Here is an 18,329-nt window from a genome sequence, read left to right as displayed (position 1 = left end):
CTTTGAGTTCACAGTCCCTCAGTGGGTACCGATGAAAGGCTGAGTGCCGGGCACTCTGCTGGCATACCCGCCCCAAGTTGCTCTAGGACACAGGGGGGAGAGGATGTGTGTCCCTCAGGGTAATGAGTGCTCAGAGGTGAGCACGGGAGTGAGAAGGAGCCTCTGAACTTAGCCCAAGAGGGTGAGATGTCTTCCTGGAGAGCACTCCCTGACCCCATAGAAGGATGCCCTGAGCAGACAGGGCAGCAAAGACGAACAGGAATGAAGCCTCGAGCACAGTCGGGCAGCCGCGAGCCCTAGCTGGCTGGGGAAGAAGTGAGCTGGCAACATTTGAAAGATCTCAGATGGGGAGCAAAGGGTCTGCATTTGGAAAGCTCTCCGTGGAGGAACAGGAGAGGATGGACGGGTGAGGAGTCAGCGCCATGCTGGAGGGCGGTAGGCAGCTGCTGCACTCACCCAGGTGAGAGAGGACAGCCACGGAGCATGGCAGCAAGGCCAGGGCCCAAGGGCTGTCTAGGAGACAGAGTCAACAGAATGAGGGCAGACAAAGCCGGGCTCCAAAGGTTTGGGCGTGCGTCATAGGTAAACAGCGGGACCTATCCTGAGATGGGGCAGGTGAGAGCAAAGCGGGTGCCTGCTGTCTTGAGAGATGGTGGCAGTGGGCTCAGCGAGGCTTGGGGTAAGGAATAAGTGTGTCCATTTGACAAATCAAGGAGAAATGCAGAAGAGCAAAGAATCGGGAGAGCAGATACTGCTCTCGTTAGCATTAGGGTCATGGTGGGGGCAGAAGGTGACAGCTGTCTGGATACATGTGTTCCAGTCAAACATCAGGGTTCCTCCTGCTGCATCAGGGATACCAAGGATAACTACAGCGGCATTAGCCGATCCTGCCCTTGTTACTCCAATGGAACTCTGGCCGCTACATGACTCCGTGGGTCCCCCTTCTTCTGTCACATCGTGCATCCTTCAGCTGCTTTTCCAGCCCGCTGCTCGCGTCACTCCATCCCACTGTCTGTCACCCTGGCCAGCACCAGCTTTCCACAGCCGCCTGCCCACAGCTGTCACCTCCTCTGCTCTTTTCATCTCCCGTCAGACACGGTTCCACTTCCTGGCCCCCGGCCCTTACATCACTCCCTCTGCTGGCCTTGGCTTCCATTCCCACTATTTTAAAAGTACACATTTCACCAGACGGGGTGTCGCGATTGCCTCATTGCTTATTTTGCGCTCTGGTTTTTAAAGTAAGTTTGACATTCAGGCAAGCGAAGTGTTTTGGCGCCAGGAGCCAAGGCTGAGGCAGGAAGTTCTGTGCAGAACTTCTCTGCCCGCACCCTCTCCACCCCCGCACCACCTTGTTCTTGGAGCACACCCCAATTCAGAGGTGGAAGATGGGGCGCGGAGCCAGGACCTCTCCAAACTCATTCCCGCAGCTCCCTGCTCCCTCAGGGCTGGCACCCTCTCCCCGCTGCCTCCCAGACCTGCTGCGGAGCCTGGGAAGATCACAGGGCCTGGGTGCTAATGCTGATCCTGGTATTAAGACCATTCTGGCAACTCATCACAGCTAACAGTCACGAGTGCTTACTAGGAGTTGAAGACCATGCTCAGCATTCGACGTGGATTATTTTGCCTCACCCTGACAGCATCCCTGGGTGTGGTTATTATTCCCATTTCACACATGACAAACTGAGGCTTGGGGAGCTTGAGTAACTCACCCGAGGAGCAGCTAGCAAACCGGCAGACATGCCGTAGCTCAATGCTCACAGGGCAAGGAGACCTAGCCCTGCCACTCAGTCCACCAGTTACGGTGCCTGGGCTCCATTTCCTCCCCTGTGAGGTGGCGGTGTCCCCTTCACCCAGGCGCTATTAAGGTCATGTGACAGGGATGTGAGAGTGCTCGGTGAAGTCTCCTAGAGAGATGAGGCGCGGCCACTCTCGTTGTGAGGACTCGCCGAGGTTCCAATCTTACTTAGGAATGGTGCCAGCTGCCCGAGCCTCCCAGGATCTCCTCAAGCCCGTTCTGCTAGGCCCATTTCTTCCTGGCATTAGAGGCACAATGGGGTACATCACACCAGACGATCGTTCTTTGAAGTGCTGGGAGGTAATGGTGACCGAACACAAGAGTGGCAATAAAGGACAGCTCTAAAGGTCCTGCAGGCCCTCTAGTCCCCTTAGGAAGGGAAGTGTGTGAGGAGAAGGATTTATCCCCAGGGGGAGGGGAGGTGCTGCTGAGATGGAGGGAGCCGTGCTTCTGGAAATAGCCTCCAATCAGATTTAGTTCCTAAGTCAGTTTCTGCACATTCTTACCAGAAGTGTTTTCAACCAGCAAACAGGGCTGGAAGTGACCTTAATAAGCATCTCTGAGCTACTTCTCTCTTCTTTCCCGTGAGGAAACAGATACCCTGATAGCTGAAGAGTTGGCCACTATCTTGGACAGGACCCAGGGCTTCCCACGCTCAGTCCAGGGGCTCCCCTCCATTTTCTCACACTGCCACGGTGTGCGAGAAAATGTCAGAAAACAATCAGAAGAGAAGCAGGTTATTGAGAATGAACTAAGAATCAGGCTTCATGCTTGGCTCTTGGCCAAAGGGCCGAGAAAGGTGAAGACAGCAGGTATGAAACACTTGACCGGGTAGTGGTGCGGCCCATGACCTTATGAAAGGTGGTCCACGTCACTGATCCATGGGGACAGGCAAACCGAAACCATGGTAAGATAGCACAACTCAACCTCTCAAGGCCTCAAGTGAGACTGACCGCCAATCACTAGTGCCTCACTGCAAAGACGCAGAGCAATTGGACCTCTCATGTGCTGCTGGTGGGGTGGAAACAGGTGCGACAGTTTCACTGGGGGTTTTGCAGCATGTACCAATGCTTCTCGGGACACGTCCACATGTTCACCAAAAGACAAGGACACGACTAAACCAAAGGAGCATGGATCATACGAGCCTCACACTGGAAAAAGCCCAAAGGAGCATTCAAAGCAGAAGATATATACATTGCAACATACAAAGAAATACTATACAGCAACGAGAAAAAACACACCGTGTCTCGCAAAATGTGGCTAGATTTCACGCATGTAATTTTGAGGGAAGCCAGACACACAAGAGTACATACCGTGGAAGCCCATTTTTATATATAAAGTTCAAAAACAAGCAATGCTAGACAATGGCATTTGAAGTCTGGATCGTGTTACCTATGGTGGGGAGTAGGCGCAGGGACATATGGGTGGTTCTGGATGGCTGGAACTCAGTCTTCTTTTTCTTTCTTTCTTTCTTTCTTTCTTTCTTTCTTTCTTTCTCTCTCTCTCTCTCTCTCTCTTTCTTTCAGAATTGATTTTTAAGTAATCTGCATTCAACATGGGGCTTGAACTCACAACCCCAGATCAAGAGTCCCACGCTCCACTGACTGAGCCAGCCAGGCACCCCAAGTGTCTTCTTTTCCTTGAGGGAGATATTTGATGTGGGAATGTGGGCATGTTCTCTCTGGAAATTTCTTCAAGTGGTCCATGTATGAACTGTCAGCTTTGCTGTATATATGTGCTACTTTGATTCAAAGTTTACTTAAGAAAAGATGGAGAGAGGTTCTGGGTCTTGGTGTGTATTTTGGTCTTGCAGGGATATTTCAAAAGCTGCAGAAGTGAAAGAATTCAATACAGCCTATGACATAAGCAAGAGCCACAGCCAAGCTCAACAATGCCTTCTATTTCCCTCAGAACTCTAGCTGTCTGGGTGCCCATGACAGCACTAAAGAGAACACCCCAGAATGCAGAGTGCAAATCCAGGGTCTCCTCCTCAGCCTTCTGCCTTCTTAAAAGGGTACACCCCAAAAACAACTAGAAAAAAAATAATTTGGAGGAGAGAATGATGTCACCTTCCCCTTGGTGTCACTGGCCCCTGCGAGCACAGGTTGCTTGTTCTCAAGGCTAGCTTAAGGGAGAAGTCTTCCGGGGGGGGGCAGGGGGGGGCAGGGCCCACTGCTGAGAAGGTACTGGTGGCCTGTGGAAGGTACTAAGGAATGTCAACTTTTGTTCAGAACGACCCTTCCCAACCTCCTCCTTTCTTCTACAGAAGGATGCTCCCAGCTTAGCGTTCCAGACTTGCCTGTGGTTCCCACGGTTTGTATGTCCCAAATGGCAATGTCTCTGCTATTCCTGAATAAGCTCATTTGTTGCTGGATAACCTTTGCTGTTTAACTTTTAAGGCTGACACCTAATAACCTAAGACTCGATAATCTGTAGGATAAATTTTTCAGGGGCAGTATTTTCATTCCAAATCAGTTTCCCCTCCTGGGTCCTGAACACACTTCTCCGTCTCTTTCCACATCTCTTTCCATCACCTCCTTCCCCAGGCAGCATGCAATAAGGGAGGCAAACCCAGCGGGGAGTGAGGGAAAGGTGGGCTCCAGAACCAAAGCCATTTAGTGCCTTTCAAAGGCACACAGGTCCTTCCTAGTCTTGGTGACAGAACACCAGAAGAAATTATTGACTCCGTTAACTACCTGAAATATGTTATATCTATGCCTCCAAGCAAAGCTAAAATAGAGACATCAAACTAATTGGGAATTGGGAAACAGAGTCCTCAAGCATCATCTCTTCTCCTTCTCCTTGTCCCACAAGCACCAGTACACACACACACACACACACACACACACACACACACACACATATACATATATATACCCCAAACATCTTAAAATTTGAGTTTCAGCCAAGCATTGACTAGCTGTATGATCTTGGACATGTCCCTTAAGCCTTCTGAGCCTGGATCTCTTTAGCGAGGTATAGGCTTTATCTGGTATTCTTGCTCTCCTGCCTAAGTCTTCATTACCAGGACTGATGCTCAGTCCTAAACCTAGCAGTCAGATGGGGGTAAAGGACAGACTCCTTTTCCAGGTCCCCATCAACAACTTTTTCCTCTGGACCAGTACTCACTTCTCGCCTCTCCCACCTCACCCCAGAGCAAACTCCCCACCCCAGGGGGATCCTCGCCCTGAGGATCCCACATCACACTCCACCCGCCTTGGATCAGCCCCAGTTCAGGCCAAGTTTGGTTTTGGACATTGCCTACCCTCCTCTGGGGCTGGGGGGCCGGGGGGGGGGAGGGTGGCAGTGGTGGTCCCGTGCAACACTGCTGTCTGGCACAGTTCTGCTCAGTCCTACCTTGGTCCCCCTTTCTGTTGGCAGGAGCTCGGCTGACCCCGTACCAGCTAGGGCATCTCCGGGGGTTGCTGAGATGATGAGGAAGTGCTGAGACAAAAGCGAAGGCACCCCAATGTTGACTGGATTAACACTTTGCTACAATGCAGCCCCACGCTTCCCTTTCAGAGTTATTCTCCCCTCCATCACCCCCACTCCAAGGAAATTACGCTGACTCACACATAACACTGTGGCTCTTCCAACCAATCTCCTCGTCTTCACATATGCTGTTCCCTCAACCTGGGATGCCTGCTGCCCCCTACCTGTCACCCTCCATCCCAGCTTAAATACCATTTCCTCCGAAAAGCCTCCACCTCTCATCCACGTGTAAATGCCTTCTCCTGGGTAGGCCGGCTTCATGCTGTTTTGACATTCTTACAGGAAAGCTCCTAAACTTGTATGGTTTGCTCCATGACCAAGACAGTAATAGCAACACCAAAACCAGAACAGGGTGGGAGATGGGCACGTGGGAATCAAGGACAGGAAGTCTGTGCATTAGCTCCAGAATCAAAAATATGGCCTCAGAGCAATCCACAGTTGAGTATCAGGAATCAGTCCCATGTGCATTTCCCCCATAGACCATGAGCTCCCTGGGAGTGGGGACCAACTTCTAGGGTAGAGCTTGGCATGTGGTTAGTGCTCAATGAATGGGTCAAATGGAAAAGAAAGGGAAAATGAATGGATGATTGAGAGGCATAATGTCAAAGCTGGAATGAGCTTAAACAAGGTGTGAGAACACATTAGCTAATCCGGTTTGTTCAGAGGAATTCTCATCAGCAAGTTTTCTTGACTGGTCCCCTTTCAAAGGCTGAGATGTTGCCTCTTCAGGAAATCCACCTGAAACTCACAGAGCAGGCAATGATGGAGGGACAGGGGCAGCAGGCAAGGACCCAGGGGACCAGGAGTGTAAGGAATCCTGGCCCAGAGGCACCTTCTATCTCTGCCTGTATGTCTTCTCTTCCACTCCTACCCTGGGGAGAACCCCTTCCTGCGCCCAGTATCTGGTACTCAAATTGCCACCCAGGGTAGCAGATACTGTTCTCCTGAAGAACCACTTCTAGGATATTCAGAAACTCCTTCTGCTACCACTCTCCAAGGCTCCCTGGGACTCCAGGATGCTCTGGAGTGAAGCACACTCAGAGATACTATCCACAGGCTCACCAACTCCTATACTGAAAAATGGTGCACAGGAGGGATCAGAACGTAGCAGATGGGGAGAGCATGTTTGCAAAAGCTAAGTGGCTGTGATGGGTTTCCTCTCTCCTCCTCTCCGCCTCGATGTAGAATCACCAACTCTGTGCTAAGCTAGTGGAAGAGGCTTGACTCTGAGGGAATATGAACATTTTTTATGCTTAGCTGTTCCAGCCGTAACGATTTTTATCCTATTACTGCTAAGTGACGAGTACAAGGAGAGAAATGATGATGATCTTTGGCAGCCATTCCAACTGAGTAAATACAAGGAGGCGAGAAAGGCGATCCCAGACTGGGCCACTGCCCCTTCATTTCCCAGGATGAAAAGGAGCAAAGGAAAAATGTCTTCCTGGTGAGATGTATCGAAGTGTGGAATTTTCTCTCCAGGCAAGCGATGGGTATCCCACTGTTTGAACCATTTAGCACTGCACTGGACAAAGGCTGGGAGAGTATGCTGAGGGGAACAATCAAACCAGCCGGCCAGGAGGAGGTGACCTAATGAGGCTTCCCAGCTGTAACGCCTTGCAGCTCACGGCTCATGGGCACAGTCCACCCTGCCACCTGCTCCCTTGCAATCAAAGCAAACCCATAATAAGTATTGCTAGGCAACAGCAAAAATACATGTTTGCTTTATCAAAATATTTCCTCCCATCTTGAGGGGTGTGCCTCCGTTTAATGGCTTCTTGTCTGCCAGATGTTTTATGTGCTACTTGGATGATGGCAAATCCAGCTGTTACCACCAAAATGTGGTATGTGGTGACAGCGGGGGGGGGGGGGAGGGACACCTGGAAAATGAGGACTATTTGTTGGACCAGTCAGTGCTTGATAAACAGGAGAGCTCCCCTGGGAAATCTTTTCAGGTTCACCCCAGCTAGCCGCTATCTCTTCCTTACACTGAAATAGTTACTCATGGCACACTACCCCCACCCCGGTAAAGGCAGCCACGTCCTTATCCTCGTGACCCCGCAGGGCCTAGGAAGTGTCCTGGGAGTTAAGGCTCTTGTAGGCATTAACAAGATTTTGGGTCTCAGGGGGGAAATGTGGCAGTAAGTTGCTCCGATGCAAGCACAACTTTTGGGTTCCCACAGAGGCGGGTGGGAGAGGCGAGTGCATGTATGCGGATACATCTGGAAAGAGAAGACCAAGCATAGAAGAACGCACTTATGTACAACTGCAGTGACTTGTGCACTGATAAAGCTTCAAGGCCACCTAGTCTGAGTGCAATGAGAACACAAAGCCAAGAAAGGAGCAGGGATGTGCGAAAGGCCATTGCTGGTCACCTGGTCCCCACGCCTTTCACAGGCCCTGGACCAGGGATGGGGAAACTGAGCTATGGCCAAGACATATGTCTAAAGGCTGATGACAGCATGTTTCAATCTCAAGACCGTGAAGACTGCATTAGGTTAAATGTGGGTGGGCATGGGAAGGTTAGGCTGTCAAACTCAAAGGGTGAATGAGCAAAGGATCCACTTGAAACCATAGTTACTCATTTTCTAAACTATCCTGGGTGTGAACATCACTCACTGGCACCCCCACGAAGCCCGGGAATGGGGAGCTCCAAGCCTGCCTGCTGGCCTTGGTCATTCCACTCTCCAGGGCAACCCGGCCATCTCCACAAAATACCCTGGGCTCCCTGGCTCAGAGGACCAAGAGAACAAGGTGACTGTTCCATCCTGTATGGGGAAATGAAGCCCCCAGCCTCTCTGGGGCTGCCTTCCCACGCTGCCCCACCACGACGTCCTGGTCAGGGGTTCCACGCTGTCAGCGCATTTGGCTTTTACATAGGCCCAGCTGCCTGTTGGGTGAGAACTTCGGCAGCCTCGTCCTCCTCCCCCACCCCACCTGCTGCCCCCCTCAGTCTCACAGCATCTTTGGATTCCTGAGTGATGCCCCCCAGTGCCCGCCTCTCAGCAATGCTTGCTCTAATGCTCAGCTAATAGTTCTGTCTCAGGCGCTGTCTGCACGCATCCTATAAATCAGAATCCAATTACTGTGGTAAGAAAATTGGAAGCAAATTTAATAAGCTCAGGCCACTCCCCCATGCTGTTTCTTCACTCTTCTCTTTCCAGTAATGAGGGAAAATGCCTTTTTCCTTTCACTGAGTCTGTTCTCCTGTCCCCTCATCTAAAGCCCCCGAGCATGGAAGGAGTGGACGAAGGGGGCTTCTTCTTGGCCCTCTTTCCCTCTTTGCACATGAGGCAGATGGGAGGAAATAGTCAAGTGTCTCTGGAGGCTTAACCCCCCTCTCATTTGTTCAACAAATGTTTCTGGAAATCCTAGCCCACACCAGGCTCTGTAATAGGTGCTAGCAAAGATGGGTCTCCCAGAAGGCCAAAGGCCTTGTCCTGTTGCTGGGGCTGCTGATGCATGTTGATGTTTCCCTCTTGAGAAGTCAGCTAACAAGTGGGGCTGGCTTAACAGCAATGGCTCTCACTGCAACTTTGCCCCTCAGGAGACATCCAGTGATACCTGGAGACATTCTGAGTTGTCACACGTCGGGGCTGCTCCTGGCATCTAGTGGGTGGAAGCCAGAGATGCTTCCCACCTCCTACAATGCACAAGACAGCCCCCACAGCAAAGTATGATCCAGCCCCAAATGCCAGCCACTGATTGAATCCCTGGTCTATAGGATATTGGCCACCAGAGGCCACAACTGGTCAGAGCTGTGACAGGCAGGGCCCAAGAAGGGCCCCAGGCACTGCATCAGGATGAAGTCAAGATACAGGGAGGCTGGACTCACAGGATTAAGGGACTTAGCTGGGGGTTTTAACCTCCTGGACACAGGCTCCGTGGGAAGCAAGGGCTGGAAGTAGGAGATCCTGGAGACAGAAGGTCACCCCCCCAGTGGGGCCCATCCGAGGGAAGAACACTGGGCTTTGCTGGTAGTTGCCGGAATTCTCATTAGCACAAGAGTGATGTGGTCACAGGGTCAGCCCCATACCAGACTTAGCCTGGAGATGGCCTCTCCTGGTGCTAGCCTGGGGCTGTGCATACAGTTGGAGCTTAACACCCCTGCCATGGCAGCTGGGTCCCTTGTGCTGGCCTTCATTCCCAATCACTCATCCTCCCCCATCCCTGGCCCTCATTCCCAACCACCTGTCCTTCCCTCTTCCTGCTCTTTCAGATCAGGATCCACAAATCTGAAATTCTCTGCTCCCAGAACCCCAGCTCCCACAGGGCAAGGTTAGTGCCCTGAGGCAGACATATGGCTGATAGACTTTTCCCCTCTGTCTTCCCAAAGGGGACCTGGATTTCATTTAAATCCTCTCTCCTCCTCTTGCTGCCATGCCAGCAGATCACACTCACTTAACAAATGCAACACTCTGCAGAGGGCCCTGAATAGGACCCAGTAAACATGAGTCCTTGGCAATAGTCTCAGTTCTTCCCCCACAACCAACACATACGTCCGGCCTTGTAAACCGCTTTCATTTCTGCCTCTCAGATCGCAGACCAGGGTGAATGCACAAATTCATCCTATTCAACGCATCCCCTCGAACCTGTCTGGTCAGTGAACCCCCACCGCCTGCCCTCCTTCTGCAGGTTAGGGTACAGCTCTCACCCGGATGCATCTGCTCCTTTCCCAGCAGGAAGCATCCATTTGTCCTTCCAGAGGGTCTCGCCATCTGGACTCAGGACAAGGAGGGACCTGTCTGGAACCAGTGGGGCTTCTCAGCCTTCTGTGTTCTATTTGCTCTTCTCCTACGTGTAGTCTCTACTCAGGGAAATAAAATGATCTAATTTTTAAAGAAAATTATAGCAGGTATCAGGGAACATGATACGTGCTGGGGAATTTTAATAGCAATAATACAAGACTCTGACTTTAAGAAGCTTTCAGGACGGCAGCAGGGAGTGTTCGAGGCACAGCCGGTGCCCTGGATCTCTGTCGGTGGGGGTCTTCCTGCTGCTAAGGAAGAGTCTCGTGGGTACCATAAGAAGAGAGTTAAGTTTACAAACCCTCCAAGTTAGAAGCCACAGATACCTTATAGCTCATCGCTCTGGCTTTTATTTATGTGGGGCAACCAGGACTCCAGCTCTGTTTATGAATGACAGTCACTGACAAGGCCTGGTTGAGCTGCTCCATGGGAAACATGCTATGTAAGTCAAGGTTTCTGAGTTGTATGGCCTTGTTGGGGAAACTGAGTCTACCAGCCTTCACAGACTGCCAACTTAAGCACCACCAGACTGACCAGCCTCATAAGTCATGAAAATTCGTACTGCCCTGGTCATAAACCCGTGTCCACAAGTGGGTACCCACAGACCCGAACAAAGGTAGAAAGCTAAGAAGCTCATGCCAGCCATATAGCTTCTCATTTTAACCATGCCTTCAAGGCCCTCTACCCCCCACAGGCCAGTCTGCCATTTGAAGCTGGTGCAAAGTGAAATTCTTGCAGGAGACACAAACTCCTGCCCATGGGCCATTAGTGCAGCTGGGTCTCTCAGTTGTGGGCTAGGAGGCCAGCACAGGGGAGCTGGGATCGAGGCTGACCTGCTGATTCAGGCCTCATCAGGAAGCAAAGGGCCGCTTCGACTCCAAGAAGGATTGGTAATGAGGCAACGTGCCATCACAAAGGCTCTTCTTGTTTAGAAAGAACCTTCCTGCATTGTTCCAGGCCTGATCTCCGCAGCCCATCCGAAGGTGTGGCCTGACCAAGGACATGGCAGACTGGAGGCCGTGTGAACGGGCTGCTCTGAAGCAGACAGCAATGGCATGTAAAGAGGCCCCTCTGATTTTTCCATCTCACAGGACGAAGTGCACCTGGGCTGTCAGAGGAAAGGACCTCCTCCAGCGACAGATGAGGCCACCAACCTGACTTCCCAGGGATCTGCCCATCCTGCCCTCCCTCTGTTTGAAAGCCAGGCCAGGCCGTGGGACTCTGCCAGGGACAAAGGGCCCAGGCTACAGGGTCTTTAGTGCTCTGTGACTTTGCGCTGAGGAAGGCAAGGTGCAGGGGGCTCCCCCATTCTCTCTGCAGGCGCTTGGGGATGCCTGGCAGCAGTGAGCAGCACAGAGAGGGTAAACTACCACATCACAAAACTTCAGCATCCAGCCGGCCACGGACGGTTTGCCTGCCCCCATTGTTGGCATGGGCACCGCGCAAATCAAGCCTGCTGTGGCTCTGTCATGACCTCAGGGAAGGGCAGAGAGTAATAAGGGGGAAAACAGGGAAGTACCTCAAATGGCGAGTGTCCGGGACGGCCCGATTGCTGGAGATCCGCTCGCTTTCCCGCTGGTTGAAAGCATACAGCTTATAGGGATCATCACCAATGCGCCACTTTTTGGCGTTCAGATACCGCCGCTCATCAAACTGGTCCCACGGGTCTTCCCAGTCAGTGTCCAAATTCTGTGTAGCACAAACGGGCAGTCCGTGAGAATGGCTCCCAGCCCTCCATCAGCCCTCTCTGTCAGCGCCCAACTGCAGAGAACGGAGTTTTCCTGGCACAGTCCAGCCCAAAGATGGGGCCAGAGGTAGGACGTTAGTAACACCCCCAGCAGCAATAACAGAGAACAACACAATGAAGACAGCTACCATTTGCTGAGTGCTATGTAGCAGGTGTTGTACGAGAACCTTTACCCACTTCTTATAGTAGTTCTAAGAGGTGGACAGTTTTCACATTCCCATTACACGGACAAGAAAACAGCCTGAATAAACTAAGTACCTTGCTCAGGATCCCACAGTTCGGAAGTGGCAGGGCTGGGACTTGAGTCCTAGAAGCCTGACCCCAGAGGCCAGCTCTCCAGGGTAATTTGAGAACACCTGGCTGAAAAGTGCCAACACACAGCAGGTGCAAAATGAGTGTCATTCCCCCCTGTGCCACAGGAAGAGATGAGTAGTAGGGGCTCCATCTATAATGGTGTGCTACCCACCAGATGGACCCTGGCGTGTTCCTTTCTTCCTCCAACCCCGGACTCTGTGGTTATTTTTAAGAAGCATCAGTCCCTCACCGTACGTGGAGACAGCGCTTGAGAATGCAGAAGGTGGCTTCTGTACTCAGGATCTTGTTCCATCCTCCCTAAACTCTCTGTGCTGAGCTGGGAAGACACGTTTTCACAAGGCTTACAGGCTCATCTGCACAGGTAGATGGTGGCAGAGGCCCAAAGCGGAGCGCAGTCTCCTGGGCCCTCCGGGGCCTCCACACAGCAGAGGAGGCGAGGAGATTTACACGGGGAGGGGACAGCTCCTGCCCAGAGCCAGGCCGCCTCGTCTGTCCTGCCCACACCACCTCTGCAGCCACACGGAGACTCTACACCCAGCCAGCAAGGTGCGAGCTTCTAGAGCCTCCACAAGCTGGATGCTTCCCTCGATGGCCACTGCCCAGTGGGTGCTGACACCGTCACCTCTAGAGGAGAGCCACTGAGCCCTTTCAGCTTCGCCAAAGCAAAAAGCATTCTGTATCTCTGGAAAGAACCTATTGACCAGACTGTGCCCTGGAATGTGGGAGCTGGGGCTCTGGGGCTGGCATCATCACCAAGGATGAGATGCTCACTTATGTGTTTTGACCCTAGTTGCTGTGCAAGCGTATGAAAAGCTGCCTGGGTACTGTCCATCCCATCACCGACCAGGATGCCCTCCTGTACGTGGGGAGCCTGACAGGAAGGCCCCGGGGCAGGCTCCACACATGCTAGGGCAGGCGCCCCACCCACAGAAGGCAGCTCAGAGGGGCGGCTCGCCAGGGTACACATTTATCTCAGATACCACTTGATTTTATCTAGTAATTGATCTCTCTCTCTCTCTCTCTCTCTCTGTTATCTCCTTTTGAAACAGCATTCTCCTGCTAATAGCACAGAATGAAGCTTAGGAAACCAGCGATTTTTATCCAATAATGGATCTTATTAATGTCTTGGGATACTGCTGCTATACAGGGGGTGGGTGTGAGATCCTTGGCCTGTGCTGTGCAATGTCACAGCCTGACAGCTGTCACCCATGCTTGGGACATCACTACAGAGCGACCCTGACATCCTTCTCTGCAGAGAAGGGCCATGGGGCCCCACACCACCTCCCACTGGCTCATTCCCAGTTAGATTCTCTTCAGTTCTCTACATGGTAAGTTCCTACAGAGCTCTGTGCCACAGAGGGGAGATGCAGAGACAGAAGGCTGCAGAGGGGTTGCAAGGCCACAGAGAGACATGCACAAAGACACCCATGACACCTATGCCAGAGGGGTGAGGGAAATGGGGAGGGCTTCCTGGAAGAGGTAGCAAATGAATTAGTGCTTGAAAGAGGAGCGGACAGTTTGCTTTGCTTGAGAGGAAATGGGAGGGGAGATAACAGGCATACTGAAAACCCAGATATATGGCAGGAAGACCCGGAGGAGGGGGAATCCGGTCAGGGAATGGCTAGCTCAGGGATGGGGAGGCCCAAAGCGGAAATTGCAAAGAGCACACGAGGGAAAGAAAGCTCTGAAACACAGCTGGGTCTGTATGAAGTGGGTCCAACGGAAAGGTCTCTGGCCACATGTGCAGGACGAAGTGGAGGGAAGAGATTGCCATAAGGAGCCCAGTTGGCAGGGGACCTCAGTAATCCAAGCTGGTGGGAAGGGAAGCCTGAACTGGGGCAGTGCTGGGGCATGGCTGGACAGCTCCATGAAGCAGTTGGAGGGGCAGGCCCTGTGGAGAGGCACCGCGGCTGGAGAAAGGGCAGGTAAACACCCCTTGGCCTCATCCCCTATTCTCTATTCACACCAGACCAGGCCCAGGACCAAGAGGGCATAAGACTAGGTTGTTTGCTCTGCCCGGCGATCACCACCCTCTGGGCAGCAAAGCATCTCTGACGTCCCCACCAGGATCTGCCTCCTTGAGGTTGGTGCCATGGGAACTCAGCTGGGATTCTGGCCCCCAGAAAGCCTAGAGCCAGAGTAACAGCCTGGCTGGCGAGGGAAAGTGTCTGAACAACCAGTCAGAGGCATCCTTGGAGGGGACTGCTCCTTCCCATGGTCATATGTACAGAGCCGGTTCACACTTTGCTGCCCTGGGATCCACTCTAGGGGTGGGGGGGAACTCTCTGCACCAGGAGCTTGGTTTTCCTATAATGATATCTGGATGTATTAAATAATAGCGAGCCTGTGTTTAAAATACTAACACTACCATCTGAATAGCAATTTGTATTTTACAAGGCAGCTTGCACATATTGGCCCAGAACGCATGCACACACAACCCCATCTGGACAGGGAGGGATGGGTATAGAGAGGCTAGCTGGCTGGCTTGCCCAAGCTTGATGGCAAAGGGACTGGTGACTGAATTCTTCCTAGAACCTCCCAACACCTCAGTCTGTTCTGTCTTACCATGGAAACAAGCCAGGGGTATCTCCTCTGCTGAGAGTGAGTGGGCAGAGAATCCACCCCCCCTTGAGGAGTGAGGTGGGGGGGCAGACCCAAAGGAAGGGCGAGCCACTCTTTCCCTGCCTGCCCCCATATCAAAGTGGCTGTAGCCCTCCCAGGATTTTTGAAGGGTCCCAGACTCCACCAGATATTTCCGGAACTAACTTGGAGTTGGTTTCCAAGCTCTTCAATGCATGAGTCCCCCTGCTCAGTCTCTGCGAGTCCAGAGTGCAGCACACGGTATCCAGGTTTTGGATTCCTTGCTTTTTGGCTCATGTGACCATCTGGGACAGTGCCTGAACACACACTTTAACCTCCGCAAACTTTCCTATTACAGGAAGAGATACTGCTCTCTTAAACAAGAACACACACGAGCCCCTACGAGACCCCACTCCAGGACCGTGTCCCCTCCTGTGTGGCCCTCACCACCATCCAGCCGCCCCGCTGCCCCCCAGAAAGTTCACACTTGACTTTCTGACCAGAATTTACTCAGTCTGGAGAGTGTGTGTGTTTCTAATGGTAAGCACGATGCCACACACAGAAAACAAAAGACAATCTTTTCTATAGAATATACCTGATTAAGTCAGCCAAACCCAGCTTAAATAATTTGGCACCAAAGACGAAAGCTCAGAAGAACATCCAAGTGGCTTCATTTCTTTCCTCCCACCATGCTTTCATGAGACACCCCCAACCCCCTTACCTCCGTCCATCCCTGGCCTGCTCCTTCTGTTCTACTTTTACACTGATTATTTTGCACTAATACTATTAGAGCTGATTATGTGGCTATTATTTTCCACTAATGCTCTTGTCTCCTCTCCTTTCCCAAGCTACCAGTTCACTTGTTACCCTAAGTTTCTTCTTTTTCGCCATCAGAACGTCTCTATCACTTGATGAGGCCTCTGTCCCATTCTGAACTGTGCTGATTATTATAAAACCTCTCAAACTTACCCTATGACAAAAGGACTAACATTCTGGGGGGACCCCTATCACGTGTCATTTACATCTAATCCTCACAATCACAGATGCCAATTTGACCATTCCCATTTTACAACTGGGGAAACCAAGGCAGAGAGAGATTCAGTGACTTGCCCAATGTCACATGGGTAGTATGTTCTAGAGCCAGGATTTGAACCCCTGTAGCCTGGCTCCAGCTCCTATGCTCCCAGCTATTAGGTGACACTGCCTTATCACAGCCTCACTGCCATCTTCTTGGGTCATCTTCAAAGACTATGTGTGTGTTTCCCATCATTTTTCTCAGCCAACTTCTTTCTCTGCATGGGGATCTTCCTCCCTCAAAGGGTCTCTGTGCCCCCTTCACCATCACCCCACCCGTCTATCACTCTCCTTTCTGGGCACCTAGTCTCCGCCCAGCCATGGCAGGAAGGGTACAATTCTGCAGGCAGATTCCTATGGGAAGGTTGGAATATGCTAGGCTAACACATGGGAGATCAGAATTGAAAATAATGATATAACTTATTATTTAAAGATGAGATCATTCATCTATCCATCCAATGTTTGAAACTCCAGCATAACATTCCATTGCCCAGTGGACGTCCCTCCTGAGTCCAGACAGGGACACAGAGGTCCCAAGTAGCTCACTCCAAGCTTCAAAGGACTCCAACTTCTAGAAGTTTCCTTCTAATATTGAACCAGAATCTGTCTCCTGGCATTATCTCCCTTCTGGGTCTGTTTTTTCCCCCAGGCTATTTGATACAACTCGAATCTTTCTCATACCTTTTGGATATTTAGCTATATCTACTGCGTCTTCTAGGGCTTAACCCCTGGTACCATCATCATAGTGTCAAAAATGGACACAGAGGAGTGCAAAACATATAATAAAGGGTCCAGGAGAACAAGACCAACTAAAAAGTTTGATAGGGTTCATCGAAGAATTCAAACACTCTGGAAACCTTTCCATACATGTAGTAAGAGAAGAGGAAACACTGCTCACAATGGAGTAACTTTTCTTTTAAAAAAAAAAAATTTTTTTTAACATTTATTCACTTTAGAGACAGAGAGAGACAGAGCATGAATGGGGGAAGGTCAGAGAGAGAGGAAGACACAGAATCTGAAACAGGCTCCAGGCTCTGAGCTGTCAGCACAGAGCCCGACGTGGGGCTCGAACTCATGGACCGCGAGATCATGACCTGAGCCGAAGTCGGTCGCCCAACTGACTGAGCCACCCAGGCACCCCTAACTTTTCTATCCAGGTTTGCTACATGGGAGCTGTTCTGTGAAAATGCTATACCTATGGTAATGTCTGCCATTTATCAGAAAACCAAAATTAATCCCACAGCCCCCCTGTCAGAACCTTAGAGGGAAGCAGTGAATGAGGGGTGCCCCAAATTATTTCTAATTCACACAGACCTAACATACAATGACAACTGTATTCCCAATTTCCAAATGAGGAAATTGAGGCCCGGAGGATAAATGGTCTGCCCAAGTTCGCATAGCTGAGAGGTGTCTATGTCAAAGCCGGTAGACCCGGGCCGGGTTCCAAGCTCACTACGGACACTGAAGTTCCCACCTTCACATGTGGACAGCCTCGGTTTCCCAGCACCAAGGCGAGCGTCCCTGCATTCCGCCCCCCGGAGGTTTCTGCTTCCCGCACCTCAGCAGACCAGACACTCACGGGGGCCTTCATACAACCAGATCCTGCATCAATGACAACAAACTGTGTTTTAAAAGTGTATTTCTGGGCTTTCTATAAGGAAAATCTTCCGTATGAGAGGCGGGGTGAGGCCAGGGGAATATACAGGGTGTTGAAACTAGAGTTGGGAGTTGAATGGGAAGCAGACCAAATGTGACGCTGCCCTGAGGGTAAAGGTCATTGAGAAAGTAAACCTTGACCCCCAAAATGGAGAAACTGAAGCCACATCTTCCACAATTAAGGCCAGGAAGAAGGACTAAGTGGTCCCAGATCAGTTGTAGCCCCGGCTCCCAGCAGAAGCAAATGTAATCCTATTTAGAGAAAAGCATCTCCAATTTAGGTCCCCAGGATTCCCACAAAGCTCATCAAAAGGTGAAATCACAACAGAAGAGCAGACACACAGGGAAACAAGTCACTGTTAGTGAGAGTTAGTGGAAACTATAAACAACAGATTTAGATCTTCCAAAGACTTCAGATGTAAGAGTTGGGGATACAAAATAAAGCAGAACTGTAGATAAAATGGTTAAAAAATGGAATAAAAAAAATGAGCCAAGAACAAAAGCTCATTGAAAAAGAACCGAGCATAACTTTTAGAAAGAAGAAAGTATAATAACGACTGAAGGGCAATATCAAACAGGCCAAAGAGAAACGTTTCTCATTAGCTGCAAAGCTTTTTCGCTGGAATGCTGCACCTCCCTTACCCCCGTGAAGCAGGCAGGCCAGTCGTGTTGTTCCCATTTCACAGATGAGAAAACAGGCTCAAAGAAACAAAGGAGCCTGCTTAAGACCACATGGATTGGGAGTTCACTATGAACACTCGAACCCAGGGCTGTTGGCTTCAAAGCTTGTGTTCCCTCAACATCACCAGGACATGTTTTTCATCAATCCAGGACATGCTTTACCCCCTTGCTGGGCAGTCCTTAAAAATGGAGGAGTATCTGGTCACCCCAGCACTGTTCTAATGTCCACCCAGCTGGGGACTGA

General features: G+C 51.1%; 1 protein-coding gene across 2 annotated transcripts in view; it reads right to left on the bottom strand.

Annotated features, from left to right (window-relative positions):
* The window catches only part of GALNT14 (polypeptide N-acetylgalactosaminyltransferase 14), a 205,173-nt gene that overhangs the window by 64,845 nt on the left and 121,999 nt on the right, over positions 1 to 18,329 (bottom strand). For both annotated transcript variants that reach the window (XM_049652350.1, XM_049652348.1), the window contains exon 2: positions 11,552 to 11,721. In XM_049652350.1, coding sequence (XP_049508307.1) covers positions 11,552 to 11,721 — 170 coding nt within the window. The remainder of the gene's footprint in view (positions 1 to 11,551; positions 11,722 to 18,329) is intronic.

This window comes from Panthera uncia, assembly GCF_023721935.1.
Source record: "Panthera uncia isolate 11264 chromosome A3 unlocalized genomic scaffold, Puncia_PCG_1.0 HiC_scaffold_12, whole genome shotgun sequence".
In the NCBI taxonomy this organism is placed as follows: Eukaryota; Metazoa; Chordata; class Mammalia; order Carnivora; family Felidae; genus Panthera; species Panthera uncia.
The sequence above is the reverse complement of the archived record's forward strand: the minus strand, read 5'-3'. Positions and strand labels throughout refer to the sequence as shown.